Source organism: Bos grunniens, chromosome 22, assembly GCF_055505025.1.
Source record: "Bos grunniens cultivar Pamir isolate PY7600 chromosome 22, Bosgru_T2T1.0, whole genome shotgun sequence".
Lineage (NCBI taxonomy): Eukaryota > Metazoa > Chordata > Mammalia > Artiodactyla > Bovidae > Bos > Bos grunniens.
Window position 1 is genome coordinate 54,142,116 of NC_141186.1, and position 17,872 is coordinate 54,159,987.

The window sequence follows — 17,872 nt, forward strand, 5'->3', positions numbered from 1 at the left end:
ATCTGCCTGCAACTCAGGAGACCCGAGTTCCTGGGTTAGGAAGATCCCCTGGAGAAGGGAATGGCTACCCACTCCAGTACTCTTGCCCAGAGAATTCCATGGGCAGAAGAGCCTGGCGGGTCGCCAAGAGTCAGACATGACTGAACGACTAAAAATCAACAATCAGTCAAGTGTGGAGATTCTATTAACAAGATCCCTGATGCCCAACTGCACTTGAGATCAGTTATACCAGGATTTCTGGGCATGGGGACCAGGCAGAGTATTAAGCTTGAGCCAAGTGACTTAGCTGCTGTTTCTGAGTCAGTACCATCTACCATGGTTGGTAAGTTTCCCATGCATCCCACTTTATAACAGTCCACGTGGAGTCAGGCACATAGCCAGTGCTTCAGAGAATTACAGAATAACTCAGTGTGTTCCTGATTAACTCCTAGAATTGGAATATGGTGACTATTCCAGGATCATATGTTTGTCCCGAAGTCATACATGACAAACATTTTATTCCATTAAAAAAAAAGTCGTCTGTTAACTGCTGAACTGCAGGGGGCCACATTTGAGCCTACTTCAGAAAAAGGCATCGGGGAACAAATACAGATTTTCAGCATCACAACATGTCTGGATTCTCCTCCCCTCCCTGTATTAAACAGTACTCAGTGGATTGAGGCCAGTTCTGTTAAGAGCACCTAACCTCTGACTTCACCAAAACCCAGGATCACCCTAACATACATCACATGGGGGTCTTCCTGGCAGCCAGTGCTGTGGCTGGAGCACAGGAGGGGACACCTGGGTGGCACGAGCCCCCCACCCCCACCCCCGCCTGCGGTGGACTAGTTCTTCCAGACAACAGGCTCTGGGGGCCACACCCAGGGCGGCATTGCCATCTGGGGCGCACATGAGCAGAAGCTCTGTTGAGCTATGGCGGGCTCTGAGATGGGTTCTGGCCAGGCTGGAAGCAGCTTGGTTCCGCTTCACTTCACAGCAAACGTGACACCCTGAGGGGGCAGTCGGGAGGGGCTGCTCCCCATTCACAGTGTGAAGTGGTGCTTCGCCCGAGGGCCTGAAGATCGGCATCAGAGCAGACCAGGCAGGCTAGTCCAGCTGAGCCTGGGTGCAGCCAGCCAGCCAGGCAGGGCTGAGGAGCCGGGGTGCAGGCAGCCAGACTAGCCCTGCTTGTGTCTTGATTCCCAGCAATTTCTTCTTCTTCTTTTTGGCTGTGTCAGCCATGCGGGATCTTAGTTTCCCGACTAGGGATCTAACCGGGGTCCAGAGCAGTGAAAGTCCAAACCACCGGAGGGCCAGGGCATTCCTCGAGCGACTTCTGAAGACGCCAATGTCCATGCAGCACGTGGATATATGGATCCAGCCTGCAGGCAGGAGACCCTCTGCCGTGAGGCTGAGGCTCCGTCACCCATCAACAGTGACTGCTCGAGCTGCTCCTGAGCCCCCGACATCCTCGGTGTAGCCTCACGCTCCTCAGACGTGCCGAAGGCAGTGCAGTTTCTGGGGTCCAGAGGCACCCAGGCTGCTCGAGAGGCTTCGTGTTCAGGCTCACCTGCTTCTCTTTTCACCTTCCTGCTCCCACCGGCCGGATCTCTGGGGGCTTCACGTGGGGCTAGATGCTTCCCTCACCCGCAATGGCGGAGGTATGCGCTGCCCACCCCACGTCACTCATTTCTCCTCTGCCCTACCCTCCCTCCCCCCGGCACCAGATCACACTGCAGAGGCGCCCTGCGGAGGCAGACGTTCGAGACACTGGGCTTTGCCCCGAGCCGGGGCCCCAGACCTGGAGGAGGGGCCGCAGCGGCCGGCAGTCACTCCTGCAGCAGGAAGTTGATGAGGGCGGTGCGCGGAGAGAGGAAGGCCTTCTTGATGCTTCGCCCCTGTAAGAGCCTGACTCCCAGCTCGCTCCGGAGAACCAGTTCGTGGACTTTATCCTGGTCCTGGGCGACATGCTGGGGCACGGGGACTTTGCCGCAGGCTTTGTTGTTGATCTGAGAATGCGAAAAGAGAGACAACCCATGAGGAAAGCCTGGGGGTGGTAGGCAGCCTGACACCCACTGCCCCTAAAAGGTGCTGCTGTCTCTGTGTGGGGAGAGGGTGTGGGAAGAGAGAAAGAAAAGGCGGCACCCAGCTTCCCAGAAGAGCGAAGTGTAGTGAGACGGGTGGGATTAATGCCTGAATATGGCAGAGAGGGCGGGGGCGCCAGCCCGTGTTTCCTGAATGCTGCCCCCATCACACCTTGGTGGGAAGTATGTCAAAAACTCTCAGCATGAGATGGTTTAGGCTGTTTTCAGGAGGAGAGGGACAATTGTGTTCCTAAAGATCACATCGAGTTCAGAGCCGGCTACAGGGCGCTTCATGTGGACTAATTAATTTCTGGGGAACCTAGGCAACCTCCCTTCCTGATGACTGGCTCCAGAAGGGGGCGCTCACGTGTGACAACCTGGAAACAGGATCCACACCACTCACAGTTCTTACCTAAAATGGGCCGGTACAGTTCCAGATGTTCAAGCTGGATTTAGAAAAGGCAGAGGAACCAGAGATCAAATTGCCAACATCCGCTCGATCATCGAAAAAGCAACAGAGTTCCAGAAAAACATCTACTTTTGTTTTATTGACTACGCCAAAGTTTCTGTGTGGATCACCACAAACTGCGGAAAATTCTGAAACAGATGGGAATACCAGACCACCTGACCTGCCTCCTGATAAATCTGTATGCAGGTCAAGAAGCAACAGTTAGAACTGGACATGGAACAACAGACTGGTTCCAAATAGGAAAAGGAGTATATCAAGGCTGTATATTGTCACAAGCTGGAATCAAGATTGCCAGGAGAAATATCAATAACCTCAGATATGCAGATGACACCACCCTTATGGCAGAAAGTGAAGACGAACTCAAAAGCCTCTTGATGAAAGTGAAAGTGGAGAGTGATAAAGTTGGCTTAAAGTTCAACATTCAGAAAACGAAGATCATGGCATCCGGTCCCATCACTTCATGGGAAATAGATGGGGAAACAGTGGAAACAGTGGCTGACTTTATTTTTTTTTGGCTCCAAAATCACTGCAGATGGTGACTACAGCCATGAAATTAAAAGACACTTACTCCTTGGAAGGAAAGTTATGACCAACCTAGATGGCATATTCAAAAGCAGAGACATTACTTTACCAACAAAGGTCCGTCTAGTCAAAGCTAAGGTTTTTCCAGTGGTCATGTATGGATGTGAGAGTTGGACTTTAAAGAAAGCTGAGCACTGAAGAATTGATGCTTTTGAACTGTGGTGTTGGAGAAGACTCTTGAGAGTCCCTTGGACTGCAAGGAGATCCAACCAGTTCATCCTAAAGGAAATCAGTCCTGAATATTCATTGGAAGGACTGATGTTGAAGCTGAAACTCTAATACTCTGGCCACCTGATGCAAAGAAATGACTCATTGGAAAAGACCCTGATGCTGGGAAAGATTGAAGGCAAGAGAAGGGGACAACAGAGGATGAAATGGTTGGATGGCATCACCGAGTTGATGGACATGAGTTTTGAGTAGGCTCTGGGAATTGGTGATGGACAGGGAAGCCTGGTATGCTGCAGTCCATGGGGTCACAAAGAGTCAGACACGACTGAGTGACTGAACTGAACTGTTCTAGACACCAGTGGTATTATTCACTGAATGTTGGTTCAATTATTTGATGTGAAGGTTAAATTTCACATCAAATATGAACTGATATTGTTGCTAAGGAAAGTGAAATGTGATCCAGATAGCTTCTGAACAGCTTGTTTCAAATCCTCTGTCCCAGTGGCTCCTGTCAGAATGCTTATGTTTCTTTTGTGAATGCTCCAGTTTTTGACTTTGAAAATAAAGTCACTGTATTACGAAAAATTACAGGGAAGAACTTCTGAAGTTTCAACCTAAGCATATTATCCAGGATCCCATAGTAACCCATTTATCTTTTCAGATTTCTGCAGAACTTAGTGGCATTTTTAGAGGCTGTATTGGCCTAGATCGCTGTGCTGTGCTGAGTGTGCTAAGACACTTTAGTTGTGTCCGATTCTGCGACCCCATGGACTATAGCCTGCCAGGCCCCTTGTCCATGGCATTCTCCAGGCAAGAATACTGGAGTGGGTTGCTATGTCCTCCTCCAGAGATGTTCCTGACTTGGATGGAACCTCCTCTCTTACATCTCCTGCATTGGCAGGCGGGTTCTTTACCACTAGCGCCACCTAGAGGACGGGATGGGAGGCGGGTTCTTTGCTCCTCGCACCCCGATAGGAGACAAATGAGACATCACCTCGAACAGCGGCTGCTTGCCTTTAGGAAGGTCACCATGGGGTCGCTAAGAGTCGGACACGACTGAGCGACTTCACTTTCACTTTCCAGGTCCCTACATGGTGGCCTTGCTAGCTTCAGCCCTTTGGTCTTGCCACCTCCACTTCACCACTCCGCCTGGGTCCAGGCCTCTGTGTTGTTCTCTAGGACTTTTCCAACAGCTGCCTGGTGGGCCCCTGGCCGCGAGTGCTGTCCCCCCACTCCCCTAAGCGCCCCATCCACTGCTCACTGACAGGAGCCCCACAATGGTCATGACAGTAAAGGCACTTGTTGTCTGAGCTCTCTCTCTCTCTGTGCCAGGCACTGCGCCCCACAAGCCACCTGAGAGACCCTGTCTATCCCTGTCACAGGCCCATGAGGTAGGTCACTGCCATTCCATCCCCGATTCTCAGAGGGCCAAGCTGAGGGACAGGAATGTGAAGCCACAGACCAGGTCCCCACTCCAGCCGAGCCTGGAGATGGCATGACCCCCAGACCCCCTCTCTTCCCTGCCAGCCCCCAGCCGCTCCAGATGCAGTCTGGCCCTCTCTGGAGAGGGGCCCTGCCTCTGCTCCAGCCCCTCCTCGGCTCTCGGTCCAGGGAGGGCTTCCCCCGCCGTGGCTCCTTCCCTCCACCAGGGAAAAGCTGCTCCTCTTTCAAAGCCAAGGTCAGGTCCTCTTCCTCAGGACACGTCCTCCAACGCCCCAGCCGCCAGAGGCAGCGACGCCTATGCCAGCAGCGGTTACCATCTACCCAGTGTGCTACCAAGCCTGTGCTGCCACCGTTTCCTCCTCGTGAGATGGGGAGAACAGCAGGCTCTGCCTCCCTGGGCTGCTGTGCGGGGTCAATGAGTCAGTACCTGGAAAGTTCTCAGGGCAGAGCCCGTCTTAGACGATGCTCACTGTGTTAGTGGGTTTTGTCATTGGTGCGTCCAGAAGCAGGTTGAGCACTCCTGGCATGCTCCGTTTAATTCTTGGCATAATCAGGTGAGGCAGGCCCTGGATTTGCCTCCCATTTTCGAACTGAGGAAACTGAGGCTTAGAGAGATCAAGCATTTTGCAAAGTGAGGTGGTCCAAGCCCCAAGCTCTTATGTCTTAACCCGGAGGCTATACAAATTGTCAGTGTGTGTGACAACGCGTGTGCCTCCCCAGACCGTCCCTCCCGGTGCCGGGCTCCACGGACATGAGGCGGTGCCTCTGGGCTCAGAGCGCACGGGCGCGGCTGAACTGAGTTGCGCTGGGTCACACTGTCTGTGCTGCAGCTTCTATTTCCGGCCTTGGCACTGAGCGAGATCACGCGGAGACAGGACAGCAGGCCTCGACACCCCGACCCCCAGGTTGCTGAGCTGGGTGTGCTTGCAGGGAGCCCTACACACTTTACATCTTGAATTTTTATTTCAATGAAAATCTAAGATTATTTTACCAATTACCAACACTCAATTTCTTTTCCGCGGTGGTTAATTTAAAATGGAAAGACATTTTCAGACTAGAGCTTCAGCGTCTCAAGCTGGCGCTTCTGGGACTTCCCTGGCGGTCCAGTGGTTCAGACTCTGCAGGGGGAGCTGGTTTGACCCCTGGTCAAGGGAACTAAGATTGCACAGGCTGCAGGGTGTGGCAAAAAAAAAAAGTTGGCCTTTCTCAGCCGAGCTTAGGACGAGTCCTTAGAAGTATACAAGAGAATTATTTCTTAGAAACGTTAATCAAATTAAAGAAATCGCCTCTCTGAGGCACAGGCTAGTCTTGAGGACTCTGGGAAGAAGCCTCGCCAGGCAGCCTCACCTCCTCGCCCTCTGTGGGCAGGGGAACAGGAGGCATTGAGGGACTGAGTGCCAGGGGAGAGGGTGAGCAGAAAGAGTGGCTGACAAGGAGCCAGTCTCCTGGGGGCTTCTGTCTTTCCCAGCGTGGACCTGCCCGCAGGGCCCAGGGTTGGCAGACGCGGCAGGCGGGGACTGGCAGGCCCGGCTACCCCTCAGCCTCTGGGTGACTTGTCTGTGGCACGTTCCACGGTTTGCAATCATTTTGTTTCTATTTTTCTTTCCTTCTTATTTCCCCCTATCTTTTCCACCAGGCTTTAAGCTCCACGAGGGCAGGGACCCGGGTTGTTGTATTTGGGTTTGGGTCCCAAGAGCCTGTGTTAAGGTAGGGGAGGTAACTGGATAATGACTGAGGAATAAACAAACATGGGCAAAGTGATGAGCTCTCTGAGCCTGTGTCCTCAGCTTAAAAAAAAAAATGAGGACAGCGATGCCTGCCTCTCAGGGTGATGAGAGCTAGGATGTGAATCAGCTGGCTCACGTGTGGTTCAGACTAAACGGTCTGCCTCTTGTTTTCTTTCCCTCTTCAGCCACATCAGCATATTGAAGAGATGTTCCTCATAACGGGTCTCAGATTAAGCAAACTAAATGCATAAGGATAAACTAGAGCAGAATTACTTGCTCTATACTCTAATCGACTACTTCTATGTATTTAAAATGATTCACGTTACCAAAAAAGAGATTTCATGCAGTCTTCCTGAAATATATTTTGCAGAGTGAGGGACTCCATGCCCACCACCTCACTATCACCCTACCCTCTCCAAAAGCCAAGAGCAGTTGAATGAAACCTGGAGAGCCTGAAACACAGTTGGAATGAGGACAGTTAGAACACGTAAGGCAGGACAGGTTGATTCTTTCCATGCTCTCAAAAGCTTGAGGGCCACAAGTTTTCTGCTCACAAGATTTTGGTACGTGGTGACCTCAAAACTGAAGGTGCTGGCAAAGCAAGATAGGCTGGAAGGTCGGGCAGAGAGTCGGGTGGGCTAGCAAGGCCTGGCGAGAAACCTGCAGACCCGGCTGTGTGTGTGTGTGTGTGTGTGTGTGTGTGTGTGTGAGATTCCCCTGGGTGCAGGGGGCCTCGGGAGGCACTCACCAGAACCGCCATCTGCACGACCTCAGGCTGCTGGAGGAACTGCGGGTCCACGGTGGGCCAGGCCTGAAGCAGCACGCTGGTGTTCCAGGCGTAGTGGGCACACAGCTTCTGTGGCACCAGCGCCAGGCCTGCGACATGGAGACACGGAGGGTCAGTGAGCACGCATGGGCTCACGGGAGCAGGCTGTACAGCGCCTGTCCCGACACGGCCTGCCCTGGTGCTGGCTGAGGCCCCAGGGGCCCCAGCACAGCTTTCCACAGCCCACCAGGGGCCCCCACTTCCTTCGGCCTTGCTCATCATCCCAGCTTATTTATTAAATATATTTTGGCCACAGGAGGCTAGTTTGGGGGAGAATGGATACAGTGTATATGTACGATTGAGTCCCTTCACTGTTCAACTGAAACCACCACAATATTGTTAATTAGTCAGACCCCCAAAACAAAAACTTTAAAGTTTGGTGAAAAAAATTATTTTTTGACTGCACCAAGCAGCATGTGGGATCCCAGTTCCCTGACCAGGGATCGAAGCTGCATCCCCTGCACTGGAAGCACGGAGTCTTAACCACTGGACCGCCAGAGAACTACCATCCCAGTTTACAGGTAGCTTTCTTTTTCTTTTTTTTCAACGATACCCAGAGCCATGAAGATGGGTGAACACACTGTTCGTAAGTGTGCATTTGCAAAAGCAAGGCTGCTGACTTCCCTCCGTCTCTGCAGTCCCGCTGGTGAAGGAATCCTTTGTGCGGATCCCAAAGTAACGAGCTGTGTTCGCTTCCTCTCTGGCCCAAAAATACTTGTGGTCTGAGAGGGGCTCCCACCCAGTCCTTTGACTCCTAATCCACCGAGCCAACATGCTGAGAACAGCAGGGTGCTCCTCTGGACCTACTCAAGGGAGCTCAACTTCTCAGCTAAAACTTCCTCTCGTGAGAGGCTCCCGCCACTTCCAAATTGGAAAGAGCTGTCCTTGGCTCAGGGTGGGTCCAACCCAAGGAAGCTGGGAGGAATGAAAGCCTCTCCAGTTGCGAGCTCCCCAGTGCTTCGCGCTGCAGCCCCCAAGGCTGAGGAGGCTCAGCACCCCAGAGATGCTCACGGCCAGTGGTCTGAGCTTTAGGGCTTCAACCAGGGCTTCTCTAGAGGGAGGGTTCAACCTCTGAGCCTCTGTTGATATCGGGAGTACAAAAGATGCCCCCAAATGTGAAGGAAGTACATGGGGCAGAAAAACCGATGCCTGGGCAATTGTGGCCTGGCACCTCACCGCTGCCTCCTGGCCTCCCAGAGGCAGGCCTTGAGCAAGTGGGCACGTAAATGTGGCCAGTGTGCCCATGTGGGGGTGTTGCCATGGCAATGGCACAGCCCTCACACTGTGAGTGGTTTCTCCAGCGCTGGTAGAGGTGGCGTGGCCCTCGCATTCCGCGCCCCCCCCCCCCAGCTCTTATTATCAGCCTTGAGACCAGCAGATACATTTGAAGTTTGAGTCTGGGAGAGAGGAAAGGAATCCCACCAATGCCAGTCCTGAACACTGGGCTGTGAGTTGATAATGGTTTATTTTCTTTGATGACAGAAGTGATGCATAGTCCTTGCAGAAAATTTGTAAAAAGTCAAAAAACAAAAAAAAATCATGTTCACATGATTTTATAGCATCTATAAAACTTTTTATTTTGAAAGATAGTAATGTAATGTATCGAATGAATATTTGTATGATATTGTATCCACAGAATCAAGCCAAACCACCACCTGGATCATGCTACAGACACAGCTTTGGATTCTCTTTTCTCCTACATCTTAAACTAGTAATCAGCTTCACGGAAAATGATGACACACAATAATATATATACTATGGTCATAGTTTTAGCAAATGTTTATATAAACAGAAAAGTTGAGGAAGGAAAACAGCAGAATGCGGGGGGTGTTCTGCACCTGGGCTTCTCTCTCTTCAGATGGCACCTATACCCCATTCTGGGCTCCTGCTCCTTCTGAAACCCCAGAAGCATGCATCAGACACCTTCACTGTGCCTTCCAGCAGCCCTTCCCTGCTTCCTGTCCCTCATCTGTCTTTGCTCCATTCTGGGTAATTGCACAAGATCCATTTTTCAGTTCACTAATTTTCTTATCAGCTGTATCAGATGTGCTGTTGAACTCATTCACAGTGTTTAATTTCCAAAGTTATGATTTTCAGTTCTTTTAAGTGCTATGTTGTTTTCCTAATTTGCTGGACTTTGATAGCTTTTGTTAATCTTATCTTCAACTCATTCTCTTTTTAACATATTAGACTTACTGTACACTCTCTGACTGGTAACGCCAATGTCTGAAGCCTCTGTGGGTCTGACCCCTCTCTCCTTTTTTCTGTTGCCTCCCTCTCGCTGCCTTGTTTCCTGGTGAATTTTATGATTCTTGGCTGTGAGTTTGTATTTCTTGGAATTTATCACTGGAGGTTCTCTGACATGTCTAGGTTCTGGCTGAAAAAATGAATATTTGTTTCCGCCATAGGACTGCAGATCTATGATCTAGGACCACTTTAAAATAAATTATTAGGAAAAAGAAGAAAAACAGCAGAATAGCAGCAAGGATTATCCGTGGGACATATAAGTGTAGGCAATCTTTCTGTTAAAAAAAAATTATGGATTTTTCTACATGGAATACTCATGACTTTTGTAATTTGAAAAGATATTTATAAACAGTGTTCCCATACTGTGACATTAGTTCAAGAATTTTCTTCTGGTTTCTTTTTACGGTTTCATTTTGTTTTCCATTTATTCATAATTTATCTATCTGTAATTTATTTTGTGTATAACGTGAAAAAAAACACATTCTTAAAAAAAATACACAGCAGTTTTCCAAACTGACTCCACTGAATAAAGCGTCTCTTCCCTATTGGTTTGTGATTTTTGTTTTACAATATACTATACTAGAGATGGGCTTCCCTGCGGGCTCAGACGATGAAGAATCTGCCTGCAATGCAGGAGACCTGGGTTCGATCCCAGGGTTGGGAGGATCCCCTGGAGAAGGGCAGGGAAACCCACTCCAGTATTCTTGCCAAAAGAATCCTCATGGACAGAGGAGCCTGCGGGCTACAGTCCATGGGGTCGCAAAGAGTTGGACACAACTGAGCGACTAGGCACAGCACATACTAGGGATGGTTGCAGAACGATTTACTATGAAGATACTTAAAATGCCTGCGTGTGATGAAGTGAAGAACGGGTCAGAACAGGAATCAGCAGACTGCTTCCTTCACTGAGAAAGTCTTGCTACCAAAAATACGGGCGGTTTTACTGGGATGTGTGCTTAGTGACACGGGCGAAGGACCTGCTAAGCTCCTCACCTTGTCCTAAGCGCTGAGAGACCGTTCCCAGACCAGCCTCAGGCCTGTGGACTCCGAACGGCAGCGGTGTCTTACTCTGCTGACCTGCGCGGCTCAGTCCCTGTGCAGACGTTGCGCATTTGCCAAGCGTCCTGTGCTCTACTCTTTGGTGCTCTTACTGTAACCCTGTGCTGCCGGATGACAACCTGGGGGAAGGGAGGGCCCCTCGGGGCCTGAGAACCAAGAGGCGTCGGAGATGTACTCCTGGGCCCCGTGTGGCCCCCGTGCCCTGGGCTTCCCCCGCTTCTAACGAACCTGCTCTGTTTCCAACAGACGTGCCTCTTGGCAGAAGCAGAAAGGAGCTTCCTGCTGGTTCCTCAGAAGGGTTCCTATTGAGACTCATATCTAAATACAGGACAGAGGTCACAGAAGGGAGATAATCAGGTCTTTATTTTAGCTGGCTGGGCCAGCACGGCTTGTCCTGTGACCCAGCTGCCATGGGCAGCATTCCAGAGCCTCCACATGGCAGTTGCACAGGATGCCTGGGAGACGAAAGGACCCTGGACACAAATGTTCTGCACAGAAGCTGTTACAAATTCCACTTAAAAAAAAATGAGGAAGCCCAGCCTTCCTGGAGCAATCAGGATGCTTATTTATAGTGGCCGGCGGCCCCTGCCAGGAATTCCATATAGATGGGAGAGGGGCCCCCACCTCCCCACCCCGCCCCGTCCTGCTCAGCAGGGAGGAACAGAAACTCACGACCCCAGGCTCTACGTCATGTTTTTGCCTTCCTGCTCTTTTTAGGGAACTAAAAATACCTACCATTTGCATGGTAAATACAATGCTTTCTTTACGTGACACAGGTCAGGCTGGGAGCTGGTGTTTGGGAAGCACACGGAGAAAGTCTGAACACGGGCTGGGAAGCAGCAAGACTCTGATACACAGGCCACTGTTCAAGGCCAGCTGTCGCTCTCAGCCCACCCTCTTCCTGCCCCTCCCTGGAGAGCTGCTGTCGCTGACCTTCCTGTGCAAGAACCAAAATGCCTTTCTTCTCCCGCTCCGAGAGCTGGTGAGGTCGCCATGCCACCAAGGCACCTGGAGCGAGAGCAGGGGGTCGTGGTGTCTGTGGATGGCAGGCCTCCCCTGATGATCAGTTTCACGCCTATCTCCACTCCACCCCAATCCTCATCACACACAGGGGAGGCCTGGAGACTGGGTCCCCACCATGGCCCATCCAGCCCTGGTACTGCCAAGGAAATGGACAGGGAGAGACGCTGCTTCATGCTAGCCTTTACCCACAAAAAGTGTTCTGGTGACACTGGCTCAGCGGTGAAGAATCCGCCGGCCGATGCAGGTTCGATTCCTGAGTTGGGAAGAGCCCCAGGAGAAGGAGGAAATGACGACCGACTCCAATTTTCTTGCCTGGGAAATCCCATGGCCCGAGGAGCCTGGCGGGTCATAGTCCATGGAGTCAGAAAAGAGTCAGACATGACTCAGTGACTAAACAACAACAAAATAACGTGGAAACAGCATGCATCAGTTCAGTTCAGTTCAGTTCAATCGCTCAGTCATGTCCGACTCTCCACGACCCCATGAATTGCAGCACGCCAGGCCTCCCTGTCCATCAGCATCTCCCGGGGTTCACTCAAACTCACATCCATCGAGTCAGTGATACCATCCAGCCATCTCATCCTCTGTCGTCCCCTTCTCCTCCTGCCCCCAATCCCTCCCAGCATCAGAGTCTTTTCCAATGAGTCAACTCTTCCCATGAGGTGGCCAAAGTACTGGAGTTTCAGCTTTAGCATCATTCCTTCCAAAGAACACCCAGGACTGGTCTCCTTCAGAATGGACTGGTTGGATCTCCACGCAGTCCAAGGGACTCTCAAGAGTCTTCTCCAACACCACGGTCCAAAAGCATCAATTCTTCGGCACTTAGCTTTCTTCACAGTTCAACTCTCACATCCATACATGACCACAGGAAAAACCATAGCCTTGACTAGATGGACCTTTGTTGGCAAAGTAATGTCTCTGCTTTTGAATATGCTATCTAGGTTGGTCATAATTTTCCTTCCAAGGAGTAAGCGTCTTTTAATTTCATGGCTGCAATCACCATCTGCAGTGATTTTGGAGCCCAAAAAATAAAGTCAGCCACTGTTTCCCCATCTATTTCCCATGAAATGATGGGACCAGATGCCATGATTTTAGTTTTCTGAATCTTGAGCTTTAAGCCACTTTTTCACTCTCCTCTTTCACTTTTATCAAGAGGCTTTTTCACGTATAAAACCATCAGAACATCAACAAATATCTTACTGTCCCTTACAAGTATCACACACACACTTCTAGATGATTTGCGGATTTGCAGGTGTTTTTTGGCTTTTCTGAGTGGCTTGCAGAATCTTAATTCCTCAGCCAGGGACTGAACCTGTGGCCTTTGCAGTGAAAGCTTAGAGTCCTAACCACTGGGCAGCCAGGGAAGTCCCTAGATTTGGAGTTTTATTGAAATTAATGAATACAGCCTATAAGCACAGCAAAACAATATAGCTACAATATTTTACCACCATTTTTACGAAGAAAAAAATTTGTGGTGGTTGACTATACTTCAAGATCATGCGTTACTTGAGAAACTTAAGGGAGGCAAAGGGTCACCATGCTGTGACCCTCATAATTAAGATGTTGATGGAAGACTCAGAGACAGCAAGAGGTAGAAGCAAGATGCAAAAACCAAGGTAGAAAAGTCAGCGTTGAACTGTACAAATGGCCAGAGAAACAGAGACGGGAGAGCTTATCACCACATTGTAAATAACTTATATTTGGCTAAGTTCAAAGTAGCACACACACACACACAAGACAAAGAGGAGAAATCACTCAAATGCCCATCAGTAGACGACTGTTTAATAACTGACAGAATATTCACTGGGTAAGACACCACGAAGCTGTTAAAAAAGAACAGGGTCAGCCTGTAAGTATTGATATAGAACCACTCTATACAACACTCAATATGGAAAGAGAGAAAAATTTCACATACACGCATGGAGTTCTGACAATTCGACTGTCAAACTCAGCAGTGGAGGTGCTTGGGGAGAACAACTGAGCGTAGGGGTGAGGATGCGGGAACCCAGGACGCACCCTTTGCAGGAGCTGAGGCTTTTACAGTATGTGTACAGACGTACTTTTCAAGGAAAACTCTAGGATTTGCTTTGCTTTAGGGAGCCCAGAGGGGAAACCTTGTGTCTGGAAAGTGTCAGTGGGTCCAGACACGCAAAGTTTCCCTGACACCCTCGTGGACAGGACAGTACTCTATGATGGTAAGCAAAAGATAACTCTGTAAATTCACATGTGGTCTCCTGACCTTCTCAGATCCAGAGCGTCAGGAAGGAAAAAAGATTTCCTCATCCTGTTAACGTGCGCACACAGCCAAGACACTGGTTCCATTTCCCACTGAGGGTCTCCACCGACTCTTTACATGATTGGTAGAGGGCATTATTAGGCTATCAAGTACTTTGGGTTTCTCTAAAGGTTTTCTTTTATCCAAAGCCACAATGGCCATTTTGTCTATGGACCCCGAAAGGCTCTCAAAAGACAGATCTCAAATCCGCTGTCCTTTGGGGAGGATCTCTTCCATGAAAACCTGCTTTCCTGGGGAACTCTGGGAAATGGTCGTTTCTGAACAGCCCACCCTCGCTGACCGTATTCCCACTGTAGTCACTGTGCGGTTGTCTAAGATGCAGCAGGGAAGTCAGCTGTGTGAGAGCCGTGTTTTTATTCATTTATCTGGCTGCGCTGGGTCTTGGTGGCCGCATGCGGAATTTCCTGTTGTTGCTCTTGCAGCACGTGGGTCCTCTAGTTGAGGTATGGGACTCTTAGTTGCATCATGCGGGATCCAGTTCCCTGACCAGGGACTGAACCCCAGACTCCTTGCACTGGGAGTGTGGAGTCTTACCCACCAGACCACCAGGGAGGTCCTGAAAGCTATGTTTATTTAGAATAAAGTCCCAGAGCCTTGAGAAGAGTGACTGACAGTGTGGGACGACAGCAATCATGCTCCCTTCCAACACAGTGCTTCTGCTTGAGAGGACGCTCAGTCCTGTGACACCGGCCCTTGCCGGATGCCGGGAGAGGTGGGAAGGGGTCAGGTCCCCACCGTCTGCAGAAGGCACCTGACAAAGACCCGAGAGCTAATGGCCAGGGTGCCGGGCCTGCGGTGCGGGACTCCTCACCTGACTGCGTCACGGCCCCGCTTCCCACTCGGAGGAGCCACACACTCACACACCCACGTGCGGAGCCACTGCTTCTTTAAATGCCTGAAGGATGCCCTTTCAAGGGAATGAACACAGACTGCAATGCCCGCTGCTCGGAATGCCCTCCCCAGCTTTCCCACCAATGCCTAGAACAGAGTCCGGCACAAAATACACGCTCCGTGAATGTTCATGGAATGACCGAACGAGACCGGTTAGGAAAACTCAGATTTAATCTAGACAGACTCCTCCTTATAACACAGCTCACAAAACCCACCGGTGTCCTATGTGGGGAAAAACACGGAGCCACGTTTGAAACGGGCTAGTTTCTATCACACTCCTCTTGTGTGTGCCCTTCAGGAGAGCCTGCCACACAACCAGAAAACAGACTAGCAGGGTCCATGGCAGCGCACACCTCTGCAAAGACCTGCCGGCGGGGACAGGACCCTGGAGACAGCAGGCCCTCCTGCCACCTTCCCAATCCTGGTCCTAAAACACAGAGATTGCAGGGGCACGCAGTCTCTGGGTTTCTGAAAAACCCATTTACATCAGTCCCTCCTGGGAGAAATGAAATGAAGGAGGCAGACAGATAATACGGGACTGAAAATGATGATAAGGGAGAGATGTGTATATTCCAGGATGAGAGTGAACACGTTTATTACAAATTAGATAAGCTTTGTTTTATAAGAAGAGAAGAGTAGGAAAGAATTAACAGTGTGCCACTTAAAAGACTTAATGTGATCACCAATGCTAAATCAAAGAGGCATGTTTTCTGCCTAAGGAGATAATGAAAGACTGTATAAGCTAATGTAATATGGCAGCAGCCTGGCAGGGCCTAATACCACCCTCCATTTGGGGCATTCTGTCTATTCAGCAAAGAACGGGTGGACGTTCTTGTCCTGTGTGGTGTCTTCCAAAGCACAGAAGCAACCCAAGTCACTTTGTGAAGGCATTGAAACCCTTCTTTCCGAACCTGACAAGGCACACTGAGGAAAAGCTGGTTTCTCCTAGGAGAGTAATTGCAAAATTCTAAATAAACACTAGCAAATAGAATTTACAGTATGTTAAAGGTTTACTACCCCATGGTCAAGGTAAATTAATCCCTCAATAGCCTATTAGGCAATCAGTTAATTGCACATAAGCCATACCATCAGGGCAAAGGCGAAAATTAAAAGCAAAGGCTACAACAGCTCAACAACTGAAGAATGGACGTTAAGTAAAATCCACCTCCCTTCCTAAGGCGAGTTCTGGGAAACAAGGCTAGAGGGCCGCTTCCTTAACACGACAGGGACTATCTACCCTAGCCAACAGCCAACAGTAAACCTCACAGGGAATCATGTCCCACTGAAATCTGGAAACGAGAGCAGACTGGCTGTCACCAGTATTCTTTAACATCACATGTGGTTTTCTAAGCAGTATATTAAAGACAGTAAACAGACACAAGAGCATAACTGTTAGAAAGGAGAAAACTTAGGCTTATTTGTTGGTCACAGACTCCTAGAAAATCCAAGACGATTCTACCCCTAAATGAAGGAAGAGTGATTGACAGGGAATCTGGTTATAAGTAAGTAAATAATTACTAAAAATCATATGCCAGATATTACCAGTCAAAAATCATAAGAGAAAAAAAAGATTTCAGTTAGAATAAAAAAAATAAAATGAACTATGGCAAGATGTTGGGAAAGACTGAAGGCAGGAGGAGAAGGGGATGACAGAGGATGAGATGATTGGATGGCATCACTGACTCAGTGGACATGAGTCTGAGCAAGCTCCGGGAGTTGGTGATGGACAGGGAGGCCTGGCGTGCTGCCATTCATGGGGTTGTAACTAGTTGGACCCGACTAAGCAACTGAACTAAACTGATGGCAAGATGAAATATTTGAAAATAATCTCCAGAAATGTGTGGGATCCATATGAAGAAAATTACAAAACTTGACTGGGGGGTGAGGGAAATCTTGAATAAAAGGAGAGACAGACCGTGTTCTGGGATGGAAGCTTAGATGTGGTAAAGATGTGAAGCTTTCCCAGGTTACTTCCAGGCTTAAGAAAATCTCAACTCAAGTATCTCAAGGAGATTTTGGGAGAACTTAACAAAATTATACCTGAGTTCTACTGAGAAGAATAAACAGGTGAGAAGAGCTAAAATAACTACAAAAAAGAAATGAATACTACTTCTCAGAAACTCCCAGGTAACAGCATAATGTAAACACAGCATCCCTAGGCTGCCTGCCTCCTGCAAGCGCCTTTAAAACATCCTCAGAAGTCAGAGGGGACCTCTGAACACAGGGTCTGGAGAACCGGGCCCAGCACAGCCATCAAGTCCTCCTGCATGGTCCATTCTCAGTTCGCTCGCATTTCCACAGAGAGGTCCCCAGGGATGATGCCACACTCTGGGCCCCACGGCTGAGGACACAAGTCCCGAATAAGGCTCAACACGCGGCTGAAGCACATGCTGGCCAGTAGTAACAGGTCAAATGAGGCCTCGGCCACCTACCTGCCCAGAGCTCTGAGGTTATGTGAGGGGCCATGGGGGCGGCCATCACCATCAGGGCACAGAGAGCATCCTCAAACTCGGGGCTGTGGAGAACAACTCTCTGCGAAGCTTGCTGGGGGAGAGAAGAGAACAGCAGGGTAACACACTGAGGCATGCAAGATGAGAAAGATGGGTGAGAGAGGCCATGAAGGTACCTGAAGTCCAGAGACAAGCAGGCGGGAAGAGACTCTTCACATCACTTTAGTTCTAGGCAAAGAACTCTCCCCGTTGAATCACAGTATTAAAAATAGCTGGAGCAGCAACAGCAGCTGTATTATTGTTCTATTTTATTTTTTTGGCTGTGCCGCTCAACTTGTAGGATCTTAGTTTCCTTATGAGTTTTGAACCTGATATGAGGCCCTCTGCAGGGGAAGCATGGGGCCCTAACCACTGGACCACCAGGAAAGCCCTGAGCAGATATATCACTGTTGACTGAGCATTTAACCACGTCCTTCAGCTGATGCTACCTGGTTTGGGTCTTCCCACCCTTTGAGCGCAGTACTGTTAGCCCACGTGACAGATGAAGCAGCTGAGGGCTATGACAGAGGGAGAGTCACCTGTGCCTGGACACACGGTCAAGCGAGAGATGGAGTCTAGATTAGAATGC

General features: G+C 49.7%; 1 protein-coding gene across 5 annotated transcripts in view; it reads right to left on the reverse strand.

Annotated features, from left to right (window-relative positions):
* Window positions 1-480: 480 nt before the first annotated feature.
* The window catches only part of LARS2 (leucyl-tRNA synthetase 2, mitochondrial), a 146,478-nt gene continuing 129,086 nt past the window's right edge, over window positions 481-17,872 (reverse strand). For 4 of the 5 annotated variants that reach the window (XR_015151777.1, XM_086368423.1, XM_086368420.1 and 1 more), the window contains 3 exons: window positions 17,227-17,338; window positions 7,201-7,328; window positions 481-1,988 (listed from right to left, as the gene is read on the reverse strand). Coding sequence is in view for 4 of the 5 variants with exons in the window: in XM_086368423.1 (XP_086224549.1) it covers window positions 1,809-1,988; window positions 7,201-7,328; window positions 17,227-17,338 (420 nt within the window). In the remaining variant the exon portion in view is untranslated. The remainder of the gene's footprint in view (window positions 1,989-7,200; window positions 7,329-17,226; window positions 17,339-17,872) is intronic. The other variant, XM_086368422.1, reaches the window with a different exon arrangement.